Here is a 13,103-nt window from a genome sequence, read left to right as displayed (position 1 = left end):
CCGACCGTTCACGGGTGAAAGATGTTAGTTCTCCATCTCAATGGTGCGGGTGGTGAAAACGGTGGAAGCTGATCGTATTGAGCTGTCTGTGTCGCCAGGAACTTAATAAACGTCGATTGCAAGTTGCGAAGGAGCAATTGCTTACGCATGCAATATCAACTGCCAACCCGCAGTCACTACAGTCCAAACCAGTCTCAGCACCACCGCTGGGCAGACGATCGCGAACACTCAGCCAAACAGCGCCGATCTCAGACACATCAACAGAACCTGCCGAACTGACCCCCCAATTTGCCGAACTCCTCACCCTTCTCCCCCCCCTCCTTGAATCAAATAACAATCTTTTTCCCGATTCAACTACCCTTTTGCTTTCTAATCCCCCATTCTCCGACTTTCCTACCCACCTTCCCCAACTCGCCAACCTCGTCTCCACGACCCTCCTGTCAGCTGCCGTTCAGCTAGCTTGCATCGCCAACCCCTCAACAAATCCATCCTTTGTCCATCGCACAATCCCAAACCTCAAACATCATGTCTCAACCCTCGTAATGACGGTAGCCGAGCGCAAACTTGAACTCACTCGCGCCCGGCTTGCGGTCGTCTCTTCTCTTGCTTCCCTCTTCCAGCAACAAACCACAGTTCTAGCTCAGTTACTTCGCGTCCTAGAAGCAAAGCATGGCCCGATAGCGCGTAGTCTCGAGTTCCGTGCGACCGAGGCGGCACTGGCGGCGCAGCGCCAACAAGCAGAGGCAGAGATAGCACTGGGGATGGCCAGGCGCGACACCTACACACCAGAGACGGCGCAGGCTCTAGCAAATTATGCGGCACATCTGCGTGATGCAAAATCGAGATTGTCAGAGAGCATTCGTGCTCTGCTGGTTCAGCTTGAAGAGTTTGGAGTTGTGATTGATGATGAAGGCGATGAAGGGAGGACAGACAAACATGCAGAAGGTATCGAAGAAACAACAACTGCCCTCGGCGGTAACAAATAAAGGTAACTAAGGAAATGATCAGGATCTACAAGGAGATGGAACGGCAATTGGACAAGGTGAGAGGAGGCTTGACACGCTTGAAAATGGCATAGGCCCAGTCTCTCGGATGATGCCTCAGAGACCCCCTCGATAGCAGTTGACAAGCTGTTTTGAGATTAATCACTTTCCTCAAGTCATTCACATGCGATCGCTTCTGTCTCCCTGACCTGTATATATGCACAACTTACCCCCTAAATGTTGTACATGACAAAGGATTCGATCCGGTACGATAGATACAGCTCGCAGATGCACAGTACGCAGGAAAGGAACCTCCACCGTCCCGATACTCCAACCAGCCTACCCATTCTCCCTACTCCATGCCCATCTATCCTTTTCTCTTAGGGACCGAGTTTTAGCCCTTAACTTTGAAGATAGCCTCAGCAAGACGGCCAACGTTGTCGCTAGTGATGCCAGCAACGGAAATGCGACCGTCACGGGTGGCGTAGACGCTGTGCTCCTTGGCAAGCTTGTCCATCTGCTCCGGAGTCAGGCCGGTGTAGGCAAACATGCCAATCTGACTGGTGATGTGACTCCAGTCATGCTTAGAACCGAGCTTCTCCAGGTTCTCCTTGAGCAGGGCGCGCATCTTGATGATGCGATCGGCCATGCCCTTAACCTCAACGAGCCATTGCTCGTACAGCTCGGGCGTATTGAGGATCTCGGCAGCGATGCGGGCGCCGTGGATCGGGGGGTTGGAGTACATGGGGCGGACCAATATCTTGATCTGCGAGTCAACACGTTTGCTCTCCTCTGCGCTCTCACACACGATGGAGAAAGCACCGATGCGCTCGCCGTACAGGCCCATGTTCTTGGCGAACGACTGGGCCAGACAGATGTTGTGGCCCTGCTCAACGAAGTAGCGCACCGCGAAGGCATCCTTGTGGATGTCGCCGCTGGCGAAGCCCTGGTAGGCCATGTCGAAGAAGGCGAAGTGGCCCTTCTCCTTCACGGCGGCCTCGATTTGCTTCCACTGCTCAGGAGTCGGGTCGACACCAGTAGGGTTGTGGGCGCAGGCGTGGAACAGGAACATGCTGCCGTTGGGGGCCTTCTTGATGTCCGCAATCAAGCCCTCAAAGTCAAGGCTGATGGTATCCTTGTTGTAATAGGTATACTTCTCGACCTTGAGGCCGGCATCCGTGAAGACATTGACGTGGTTGGCCCACGAGGGGGTGGGAATGTAAATGGTCTTCTCGCCGGGGTAGAAGCGGGCGAGGAAGGCAGCGCCAATGCGCAGAGCACCAGTACCCGAGATGGACTGGGTGATGGCCAGACGGTCAAGAGCCGAGCTGTTCTTGCCGTAGGCGAGTACAGCAGCGGCCTTGGTGAACTCGGGAAGACCCGTAATGGGAGCGTACTCTTTGTTCAGGCGAGCCGAAATCACCTTCTCCTCAGCCTTGCGCACCGATGGTAGAACATAGGGCTTGCCAGCATCATCGCGATAGGCACCAACACCTGGAACAAAAAAAGGCACGCGTCAGTTGTTGCGCCTGTGGGTCAGAGCCTGTTAGAAGAAGACGATGTGGTGCAACGAACCGAGGTTGATCTTCTTTTCGAACTTGTCGGCCTTGAAGGCTTCTGTGATACCTGCACAAGCAAATGTCAGCTCCAAAGTGCCTCCAGGCCACAAACTGTCAAACCATCGTCTTAGTGAGAACGGGCAAGGGAGCGCATACCGAGAATGGCCTGGACACAGCCGAGACATTGAGGTCAGCAAGCCAGTGCAAAGGAGAGCTCGGAGTCGCCGGAAACACATACATCCTTTCGAAGAGTACGTTAGTCTGGTTGCACGCGTACAGACGACGTATTCGAACTATCTTGAAACGTACAGGAGGACCCTGGGGAACATTGGCCCAGGTGGAGGCGGCGCGCAGGGCGGTCAGGTTGCGGGACACCGCCACCCGCCGCGAGATAAGTCTGACCGAGGAAAGCATCTTTGCTGATGGGAAAAGCGCGACAGAAACTTGGGGATTCGATAGATGGGGGAAGAAGCTCAAGAGTTCGAGGACCTGCGCAACAGAGCTCCGACCTGGGAGAGTTAGAGGTAGTCGAGTCACAGGGTGTAGATCAAATCTGGCTGGTGGCGGGCAGAAGAGCGAGCAGTGTCCCTCCTTGTGTGCAGCGACCCCGCGATTTGCCTTGTGGAGAGCAGCGTTGGCGCTCGCCTGCTCGAGGTGGGGCGAAAAAGTTTTGAGCGCCCATGGTTGGCCAATTGGCAAAATGCACAGAACAGCGACCGCGGGAAGGCTTCCTGCACACACCGACCTCGGCCGAACTTGGTTCTCGCTTACCTAACATTAACTACCCTGTCCCGTCACACCATCGCTCCCATCGCATTACCACACATTACTGCACTTTTCTCGCCTGCTGCAAGCCCTCTCGAAATCTACAAAAACATGTTTATACGGTTAAGGACACTTGCTGGATCCAGTTCTGTCAGCCCTCGTTTCCCAGTGAGTCTGTGTGGCCCACATACGATGGCTTCTGTTAAGAACTGCGAAGAATGGATTTGGCCCCTGGGAACGTCACATGGAGCGAAGCGCCAAGTAAATTTGCTTCCTCAAACGTTTGACAATCTGGAACCTCACCAACATCCTGATCATCTGATGATGATGTCAGGGTTCGGATTTCCGAAAACGTCTGGCAAAGAAACTTGACAACTTCAACCTCTTTGTCTCGGTGGGCTGCTTGAAACGCTCTACTACCTAGGTATTCTCGCTGCTAGACCTGTGTGGCTTGCACTGAATGCACGGTGTTAGCAAGTTCCGAAAGCATTATTGCAATCCACAGGTAGCTGTAGAAGGTTTACTTGTAGACCCTGTCATTGGGAGTTAGTTTGCCAGAGGTCAAGGACTTCTCTTAAAGTCCCTCGAACCCAATGATCCAGGATGCTTATACGTTTGTTCCAAGGGACACGACCAGGGAACGATGATAAGTAATTTGGTCAAAGCTTCAAGGAAAGGAAGTGTGAGATTGTCTCCTGAACTCACCCTATCAACAAACATCAAAGCTGTCAATTGCTGGGGTGCTAGTCAGCAGTTGAAGCCAGTCCTCGATATCTGTTCCAATGCCCTCCGAGCTTCCCATGAGTTAACCACCTAAGGCTTGCGATCTGAGACACCTGCAGTCCAGAAGACTCAACACTGGGTGCACAGTGAGTAAAGGTGCGACTCCACGTCCAGGAGACGGTACCCGAGACACAACGACCAGCTGGAGCTTCACGAAGCATGTGACCTGACTACTAGGATATTGAACTTACAGCTCGCACAACTTGCATTGTACAGTGATATAAACCTCGTTGCCGTGGCCGCAAACGCTTCTACTTTTTCCACATTTTCTATATTCCTGAGCTCTACCTACTCTCTTCCGTGAATCGTCTAGGATACCAAATCAGTGTTCGAATGACCTGCAATATGCCCTCTAACAGCCTTCTTCACTTCCTCTGCTTCTTTCCTACCTTAGCCCTGGCCTTTCACAGGGGTGTACCCGCCAACCCTCCGCAGGCTATGATAACCTCAGCACCAAAGGAGTGTCCACTCATTGGACAAATCCCTGGATGTGGTGTGAGTTGCCTTTTGAAATCTGCTTCCCATTCGAGGATGGAATCTCTTCATAGGCCCCGCCCCCTTGATAGTGTGCAATTTAGTCCTCTGTTCTCCCCTGGACATGCACGCATGATAGGGTTTGGGAAGCTTTTAAAAGTGCTCAAGATACTTAAGTTCATATTCACTTTCCCTCTCTCCTTCTTCCATTCCTCCTACACATTTCTCTTCTTGTTCATTCAAACTCCCATTCGTTTTCTCTTCCTCCGCCTTCCCTTATTGCTTTTGTGTTCATTCCAGCTGAACTTGAGATGTTATTTACCCCTAAGATACTTGGGGTCTGCAGTTTCTAGTATTAGGAGATTATCTTTTCAGGTCTTTTTAAAAACCAGATGACTGATGGAATCCCAATGCGTAGCTCGCCTGCCTGGCTTCCGCCGCCAACGCTGTGGGTTGTCCGGACCTCCTTAATGTCAAGTGCCAGTGCGGATCCTCAACGCAAATTTACAATCATGCCTCAAGTTGCGTTGTAGGAGCCTGCGGTGCTGCCACTGCCAGCGTTGTGCGGTCCATCGGGTCTGAGATCTGCGCGAAATGTACATAGAATCTCGGCAATATTTCTGCGTAGGTACCCAGGTACCTGACACGTACTACGCACGGAGATACCGGTCCCGCTAGGGTTAGCTCCTGTTAGGTCGACACCAACAGAATTGGTATCCAAGAACATGTGCCTCATGTATTATCCCTGCTGCATCCATTATCTAGCAGGAATAGGGTTAGAGAATAGCTCTTGAGCTGAGAATGTGAAGAGTGGAAGACTTAAGAGAGTGACGGATTACTCGTCTAGCTTATGTAGGGGATAGCCATGCATTCACACCACAGTCACCGTCCCGCAGGTGACCTGGGCAAGACTCGGAAAAGCATATGGTTCGAGCCGAAATTTAAGTGAACACTGGCCTCCTGTCTGATAGTTCGCCAGTTTTATGTTCAATGCCAGGCAATGCCCTCGCTTGTTGCATGTCCAGTCTCCGTGTTGGTTCTAGGTGTCTTACATTCTATTATTTTACCATCTTCCTGTTCCTCGCATTTCATCACGACATGGTTGAGAAAGACGTCCCATGTTGATGGTTTCAAAGACTGTTAAGTGTCAGCAGAAATATTAGGGCTAGCCTGGCAACCCAACTGACAACAATTTAGGGGAGAGATATGACAACGATAAGATGAACGGGACGTTTCAGAATTTTCAAGGCTACAAATCCCCAGTCTGGGTCCATTTTTAATATGGGTGCCGATTGGTGGGAGACTCTCCCGAACCCCATCGAACCCGAAAGATCTTAACCATCGCGCTATGCTATTAATAATACTACAGCGTTATGTTGTGGACGCTAGGATCGATCCAAGACAAAAAAAAAAAAAAAAAAAAAAACCTTGCGCACTGCAGCATGGACATATCAATCCTATTTGGACCGAAGGATCCGACATTTCAACCTCGGCGCCCCTCCTATATGTTAGCGTCACCGGAATTCGGAACTTCGGCCAAGGTTTGTCGTCTCGACCAGGATGCCATGGAAACCAGCTTGACGTACTTACCTCGCTCCTGGGGTATAAAATCCATGAACGTCACCACCCCCACCAGCCCACAAGAAACTTTTGGCTTGATATTTGCTGAGATCATTTAATTTTGCCTTTCATTGATCCTTCGCATACATCAACATTCTCCTCAGAGCAACACCGGGGTTCACAATGGCCGAAGCCGATTACAAGTTCGAGGGCTGGTTGGGTCTTGACCCTTCCTCCGCCAATGGCAACATGCAATGGGGGGAGTTCGAACCGAAGCCCTGGGAGGAGACGGATGTTGATATCAAGATCACCCATTGCGGCATCTGCGGCAGTGATCTGCATACTCTCCGGAGCGGTTGGGTAAGTCAGCTTTTCAACGCCGGCAACTAGAATCGTGTCTTCGGAGGGCCTGGGATGATGCTGAGACGTTTCTAGGGTCCCACGATGTACCCGTGTTGTGTCGGTCATGAGATCGTCGGCACCGTCGTCCGTGCTGGTTCTCAGGTAGAGGGAGGTTTGAGAGTTGGTGACCGCGTGGGTGTTGGCGCTCAGAGTGACTCCTGCCGTGGCCGCAAGGGGGATTGTGAGCAGTGCTCGTCCGGACAGGAGAATTACTGTCAAAAGCACCACACCGGCACGTACAACGGTGTCTACATGAACGGCGGCAAGTCATATGGTGGCTACGCCCTCTATGCCCGTGTGCCGTCTCGTTTTGCGGTCAAAATTCCCGACAGCATCAGCTCGGCCGAAGCTGCTCCGATGCTTTGCGGCGGCGTTACCACCTATACCCCCCTGAAGTATCACGGGGCTGGTCCTGGCAAGAGTGTCGGCATCATTGGTCTGGGTGGTCTGGGCCACTTCGGTCTGCTGTGGGCAAAGGCTCTCAAGGCTGACAAGGTCGTTGTTGTTTCGCGGACCTCGGCTAAGAGGGAGGATGCTCTCAAGATGGGCGCCGACGACTTCATTGCGACGGATGAAGAACCTGATTGGGCCAGGAAGCACGCCAATACCCTGGACTTGATCGTCTGCACCGTCTCATCTACGTCTATGCCATTTGCCAAGTACCTGTCGCTGCTTAAACTGGATGGCACTTTCGTCCAGGTCGGTGCTCCGGACGATGGTCTCCCAGCCATCAATCAATTTGCCTTGATCATGAAAAGAATTAAGATCACGGGCTCTTTGATTGGCTCTCCGGCTGATATCAAGGAGATGCTGCAACTTGCAGCTGAGCAGAGGGTCAAACCGTGGATTCAGGAGATCCCGATGAAGGATGCCAACCGTGCTATCGTTGACATGGCTGCCGGCAAGGCGAGGTATCGTTACGTACTGTACAATGAGCAGCCCGGTGTTTCGCGCTTGTAAATGCAACTAAGTTGCATGATATTCACACAGCATGAAGCTAGATGACGATTGAACTTGGTACATACACTATAGAATTGTATATTGAAGAACACAGTTAGACAACTGTTCTTAGGGTTGATATAATGCAGTGACATGTAACTACGCTATACCTAGCAGATGGGGGGGGTGGGCAAAACCAATATTTCGAGGCAGTCACTTCGTACTGTACCCTTCCCAATATCTCTTTCCATGAGTGTTGAACATCATAAACTTCCATTATCCCTCTGTCCCATTTAAATGTTCATGGAGGGAAACTCTTCAAAGAGCTGAGTGTCCTCCGAGCGGTTTTCCCATTCTCTTTCTGGGCTGCATTCTTCCACTCTCACTTTCTATCTTGCTTCCTGTGTTGAGTAATGGAAGCACCTACTTTCAACAGTTAACGAGCAGAAGTGCCCTCAGCTGACACTACAGGGTCTCAAAATGTTTTGTACTGCTTGTGTCCAGGAGTCGCATCGCAGGCGCTTATCTTATTGATTCCCTATCCCGGTAGTAAAAATAACGAAGGCTGCGCCAAGACAGTCTATCTCTGTATCCCCCGTTTCTATCCCTCTATATTGTACTTAGCGCCATCATTTAAACCCTCTTACCCCATATGATGCACGGATGGTAAACCTTACCCTCATTTCCTGACTAAGGGTAGTGGTCACGTGAAGAATCGAGATTGAAGAACTTGGTCACTCTGGTAGAGGATCAACCTTCCTCACAACCATCTGACTCTAAGATCTTGCTACCCTCTGGAGGGAAATGAGCCAACAACAAAACAAGAGCTGCTAGAAACGCAATCGCCTGAAGGGATCGTTAGCTACTTTTTCAACATGCTCGGTAATTTATAACACTTACTGCGTTAACAAAAAACGTCAGGTGAGGTTTTCCGATGGTGGCGAGAGCAGCGAAAATAAACCCGAACAATCCTTGGGTGGCCAGTCTTGCGATATTTTCCGTCAATGTTAAGGCATTGAGAGCATCAGCCCTTTTCGACGCTGGAGACATTTCGGTCATAACGCCTTTCGCAGCTGGCGCGGATCCCGATGCCAACGGTAGCAATACCGACGCTGTTACGCATTAGATGACTGTTTTAACATCGCTCCTGGGAGATTTCATCGATAAATATGGCTTACCGAGGTAGAGATGCCATCCTTTTGTAGCAAAGGCAGCTCCCATGGTTAGGGCACCATCGAGTACGAGGCTAATGCGCAAGAAGAAGAGGTCAAAGGCAGTTCCCTCATCCTCTTTATCAACTTCAGGTACAAGAGGTTCTTCTTCGGCGAGACTCGCGATTGGTGCTTCCATTTCTTCGGGTGCTATCCTCATCTTTGACGCCACAGCCTCTTCGCTCTTACGCTCATTAAACTGCGACGAGCGGGACAGATACCACTTACGGCCGTGACGTATGATACTAGGGAACAAGAAAATCAGAAAAGCCGCCCGCATAAATGCGAACCCGGACATGAGCCAACCATTCTCGTTTTGCTGGAACTCAAATACGGCTGTCGCATACATCTGGATCAAAAGTGGCGCATATCCAGTAGCCAACTGAACCCCACGTCAGTGATCATTCCAAGCTACCACTATGGATGTAACCAAGGACTACACATACCACACCGAGGAAGACACCCGTGCAGAGGAAGAGGATGCCGTAATGGTTACGGACTACGGTCCCAATACACACCTTCTGAGAGGTAAGCAAGCGAAGTGGTGAGAAGAATGCTGAGAGGCCTTTTGAACTAGATTTATCGCTGGAGATAGTTTCTGGTGCAATGAAAGGTAAAGCCACGCGGACATAAATGGTCGACAGAAGGAACGAGCAGGAGGCAACTTCGAATGGCCGACGGATGCCCAAGTAATCGCCAATCATTCCTCCAGCTATAACCATGTGTTAGAGACTATGATAAAGAGACAGGACTATGGGGAACTAAACCCACTCAGATAGCCAATTCCCTGTCCTAACATAATGCAGCCCTGGAGCATTCCAAACACAGCGGTCCTACGGGCAGGGACAACGAGTTCTCCCGCAATGATATTGGCAACCAGGATGTATCCGACGGGACCACCAATGATAGTGATGAGCTGGGTGCATTGGAAAATGATAATGCCGGCCTCGCCGCCAGCCAACACACCGACAATCTGAGTGGCAACACGAATGGAAGGCACAAAAGTCTGCATCATCAGTGCCATGCGTGGTCCATATCGTTTGGCCATCCATCCGGCAACAAATAAGTTGATCGTGCCGCAGAGTGTGGTAGTCATGCCGAGGATGGAGTACTGGGTGGCAGTCCCGGCAGCGATCTCATTACGGCTACAACGGTCTCCAAGGCCATCATAAGGAGGATGATCACGATAAAAGATATCGCATTCCATTAAATGAAAAACATAGAAGATTCTGTACAGCAAGGCTGTTAGCATGTATCTGAGTTGCCAAAGATGGTCTTTGCAGCATCCTACAAAAGATAGTAGCTGTAAGCATACTTACGGGACCTGTGTGAAGCTAAATGAGAGAGTAATAAGAAATCCAGCAAAGAGAATTCTCTTTTCAACCTGGATCTTGTCAAATTGAGAGCAAAATACACGATCTACCCATGCTTGGCACTTTGCAGAGGGCAACCATGGAGAAGTGTTATAGATCTGAGCTTGTGTTTGGACATCGCTCCGCTGCTCATCCTCTCCATGAAGCAGGGGCGTTTGCTCAGTAACGCTGTTTGGCCTTGTCATACTACCACTACCAAGCACAGCACAAAGTAATGCATATGGATTGAGATCGTGAGGGTCGCAATAGGAAGCAACGCTGTTGACTGCAGAAATATGAGAGAGATTCTCCATTACAGTTCGGCCCTGGGGGATGCAAATGGTCTGGCGGCGGTTGCGCCACTGTGGGGATGCGGAACTTTCGGGTGGCTACGGGAGTAGCCGAGCAGTCCCGAGACCAGCGCAAACGACGGAATTGGCCAATGAGGCTTGGAATCCAGAATGCGACCCTGGAAGCCCCGCTTGTTCCGTTGAAGGCAAAGTGGGGTAGAGGAGAAAACACGGCTGGCCGGTCGCAGACAGGGCCCACCCCCAAGTAGCTCGATTTGGGCCCTCCCTCTAACCAAAGTCAATCCAAGCTGGCAGCTGGGCCCAGACTAGTCTCCTCCAAAAGAGCAACTAATGTCGACACTCGACTCGATACCCAAGATGACTCCTCAAGATGGGATCCAAGTGTAGTCAATAAGGAAACACAATACTCATTAATCACGATGTCTACGAAGGGTATCCATATGTCATATACAATTTCTTCACAGGGTCACACACAACCTCTTCCCATAATCGATCACCTGCCAATGCTCAGTGCCTGGCGTGGATACAGCATAAAAGACGCCAAGAGGATCCCACTTAAACCGCAGAGCCTTGAGGAGGGGGTAGTTTGAGCCCCAGAAGTGGCTCTGCCAGTTCGGCTGGTAAGGATCAGACTGCACATTTCCATTAGCCAAAGCTCTAGTTAAGCGCTGAGGAATGAACCTCGAATCGGGAGACTCACCTCGTGAATGTAGGTGCAACCGCTTGTGCTTGCTGAGCGCAGCGCCGCGTCCATGGTGTTGGTGAGGACGTTCTGCAGATCAGCCTTCTCAGCAAGAGAGGCACCAATAGGAACTGGAAGGACACTGATAACGAAATCCGTTGCATTGCGCCACGCCGGATGTGTCGCACTATTGCTCTGTGGCATACCATGACCAGGATTGAACAGGTGGCCGATGATACCACCCCAGAGATCAGACCGAGGAGCAAGGACGGTCTTGAAGGCGTCGATGATGCCGTCATTGTTGTTGGCAACGTCAGCGTGGTTGAACATCCAGCCTCCGGTGAGCGCCGACTGGCCCGACTCCTCACCCTCGAAGAGATCGATATACAGCTCGTAGAAGGTGGGATAGCTCTTGATGTCAAAGTCGAACGGGATGCCTGCTGAGTTGAGCTCATCCAGCATGGGTTGGAGGATGGCCTGCAGCTGGGCCGCAGTCTTGCCAATCCCGACGAAGGGTCTGACGCGGAATGTGAAGGGCCAAATTTCAAAATACACATAGAGGCCATTGTCAACAAAGTGGTTGGACCACTTGTGGAAGATTTTGACGCCGTTCCAGATCACGTTATCGTCAAATGTGTGCGTGGTATTGATGTACAGTTCAGCACCGGACGACGCGATATCGGGGAACGTCTTCATCGTGACAGAAAGGATGACTGCGTAGGTTGAAGGACCACCTCCCTTCAGAGCCCAGAAGAGGTCGGCATTCTGGTACTGGTTGGCCGTCACATAGTGACCAGAGGCAGTGATGGCTTCGAAAGCCAGGACATTATCGGCAGCTATAGTCATTCAGAGTCAGCAACTTATTCTCAATTACAACCGTAGGGATGGAAGAAGCATTTACAGAAGCCCTTTAGAGTTGTCCATGGCCCATGACCGCCACCTTGGACGAATCCGCCAGCAATTCCAACACTCGGGCACTCGCCAGTCACGACAACCACAGGAGGGTTGCGGGCGTGACCTTGGGCAAGGACATTTCTTGCCTGCACACCAGCGCCGAGCTTGACAGCAGGACCATTATAAGACCCAGGTCCACTGTACGAGTTAATCCACTCAATTGAGTTAAAAGCGTGCATGTTGATGATGAGAGCGCCATGGCCAGTGCTGCGTCCAATGAAATCGTGGCCAGTATTGCGAATTATGAGGCGTACATTGTTCTTGCGGGCGAAGTCGATTCCGGCCTTGACATGGTCTGGCTGAGTGGCCATCAGGATGTACACGCCGTAGTGACCGAGAGTACATGGTTCGCTCGGGTTCGTTGTCGGTCGGCACGTGTCGTTGGTGAAGTATGTCCACAGGTTGGCACCCGGCTGCTCCGTCCTGCCGGGAGAGCAATGTCAGCCTGACGACTTCCACCAGCACTACACAGCACTGCCTACAGGAACGGATACTTACGTCCAGAATTGATCCGAGAACTTCTGGAGAACCTCGGCGCAGGCAGTTGCATTATATGTGTTGATTGTTCCAAGAGGACCCTGGAAGGTGTTGTGGCAGACAGCGCCGGGAGGAATATGCACCTGCAACCGTCCTCCAACTGTGGCATTCAGAGCATTCCATTTGTTTGCTGACGGCCAGCAAGGATCGCCGGGAATGCATTTGCAGCCCAGAGTCAGGCCACCAAAGTTGATAGTTTGAGGAGAGGCAGCATCCGAGAAGTCCAATTGGGAGAGGTTCGTCACGGCCGCCTCAGGATTAGCATCACTTCTGACCTGAATCTGAGCGAGTGTTGCAGGGAGAAGGCTGGCGGCTAGGGCCAACCGGGATAGGGAGGGTAACATAACTGTGCAGAGAGATTGCGAGCTGAAAAGGGACACTGAAACTCTGGGACTGCTGCTCGGTGGTCCTGAAGACAACGACCGATAGAGACCTCGGCCAGTCCTTAACAGCAACAGAGAGCAGTCCCTTCATATACATAGCGTCTGCGCGTCGCTTCATCTCGATGTCCAAGTTGCATTGGAGTTGCCTGCCAGAATTGGACATTCCCGCGAGGCTAATGCACCTCGCAGCTCGCAATCTCACGGAGTC

The 13,103-nt window shown here is 51.4% G+C and overlaps 4 protein-coding genes across 4 annotated transcripts; 2 read left to right on the top strand and 2 right to left on the bottom strand.

Moving 5' to 3' along the window:
• Positions 1 to 542: 542 nt before the first annotated feature.
• On the top strand, positions 543 to 986 carry CTHT_0000610 (uncharacterized protein; the record flags this gene model as incomplete). The annotated part of the gene is made up of 1 exon (XM_006690552.1): positions 543 to 986. The coding sequence occupies one exon, from the start codon at positions 543 to 545 to the stop codon at positions 984 to 986; it is 444 nt and encodes a 147-aa protein (XP_006690615.1).
• A 391-nt stretch (positions 987 to 1,377) lies between these two features.
• On the bottom strand, positions 1,378 to 2,956 carry CTHT_0000600 (putative aspartate protein; the record flags this gene model as incomplete). The annotated part of the gene is made up of 4 exons (XM_006690551.1): positions 1,378 to 2,477; positions 2,559 to 2,609; positions 2,699 to 2,708; positions 2,852 to 2,956. The coding sequence occupies 4 exons, from the start codon at positions 2,954 to 2,956 to the stop codon at positions 1,378 to 1,380; spliced, it is 1,266 nt and encodes a 421-aa protein (XP_006690614.1).
• Positions 2,957 to 6,307: 3,351 nt separating this feature from the next.
• Positions 6,308 to 7,486, top strand: CTHT_0000590 (alcohol dehydrogenase-like protein; the record flags this gene model as incomplete). Its single annotated transcript, XM_006690550.1, has 2 exons — positions 6,308 to 6,484; positions 6,560 to 7,486. The coding sequence occupies 2 exons, from the start codon at positions 6,308 to 6,310 to the stop codon at positions 7,484 to 7,486; spliced, it is 1,104 nt and encodes a 367-aa protein (XP_006690613.1).
• A 729-nt stretch (positions 7,487 to 8,215) lies between these two features.
• Positions 8,216 to 12,856, bottom strand: CTHT_0000580 (uncharacterized protein; the record flags this gene model as incomplete). Its single annotated transcript, XM_006690549.1, has 10 exons — positions 8,216 to 8,311; positions 8,366 to 8,577; positions 8,644 to 9,058; positions 9,123 to 9,388; positions 9,448 to 9,905; positions 9,996 to 10,010; positions 10,814 to 10,971; positions 11,040 to 11,857; positions 11,956 to 12,398; positions 12,474 to 12,856. 10 exons carry the CDS (start codon positions 12,854 to 12,856, stop codon positions 8,216 to 8,218), a joined length of 3,264 nt encoding a protein of 1,087 aa, XP_006690612.1.
• Positions 12,857 to 13,103: the final 247 nt, after the last annotated feature.

The sequence above is a fragment of the Thermochaetoides thermophila genome, assembly GCF_000221225.1.
Source record: "Thermochaetoides thermophila DSM 1495 unplaced genomic scaffold scf7180000011806, whole genome shotgun sequence".
Classification (NCBI taxonomy): domain Eukaryota; kingdom Fungi; phylum Ascomycota; class Sordariomycetes; order Sordariales; family Chaetomiaceae; genus Thermochaetoides; species Thermochaetoides thermophila.
This window is presented reverse-complemented; position numbering and strand designations above follow the sequence as displayed.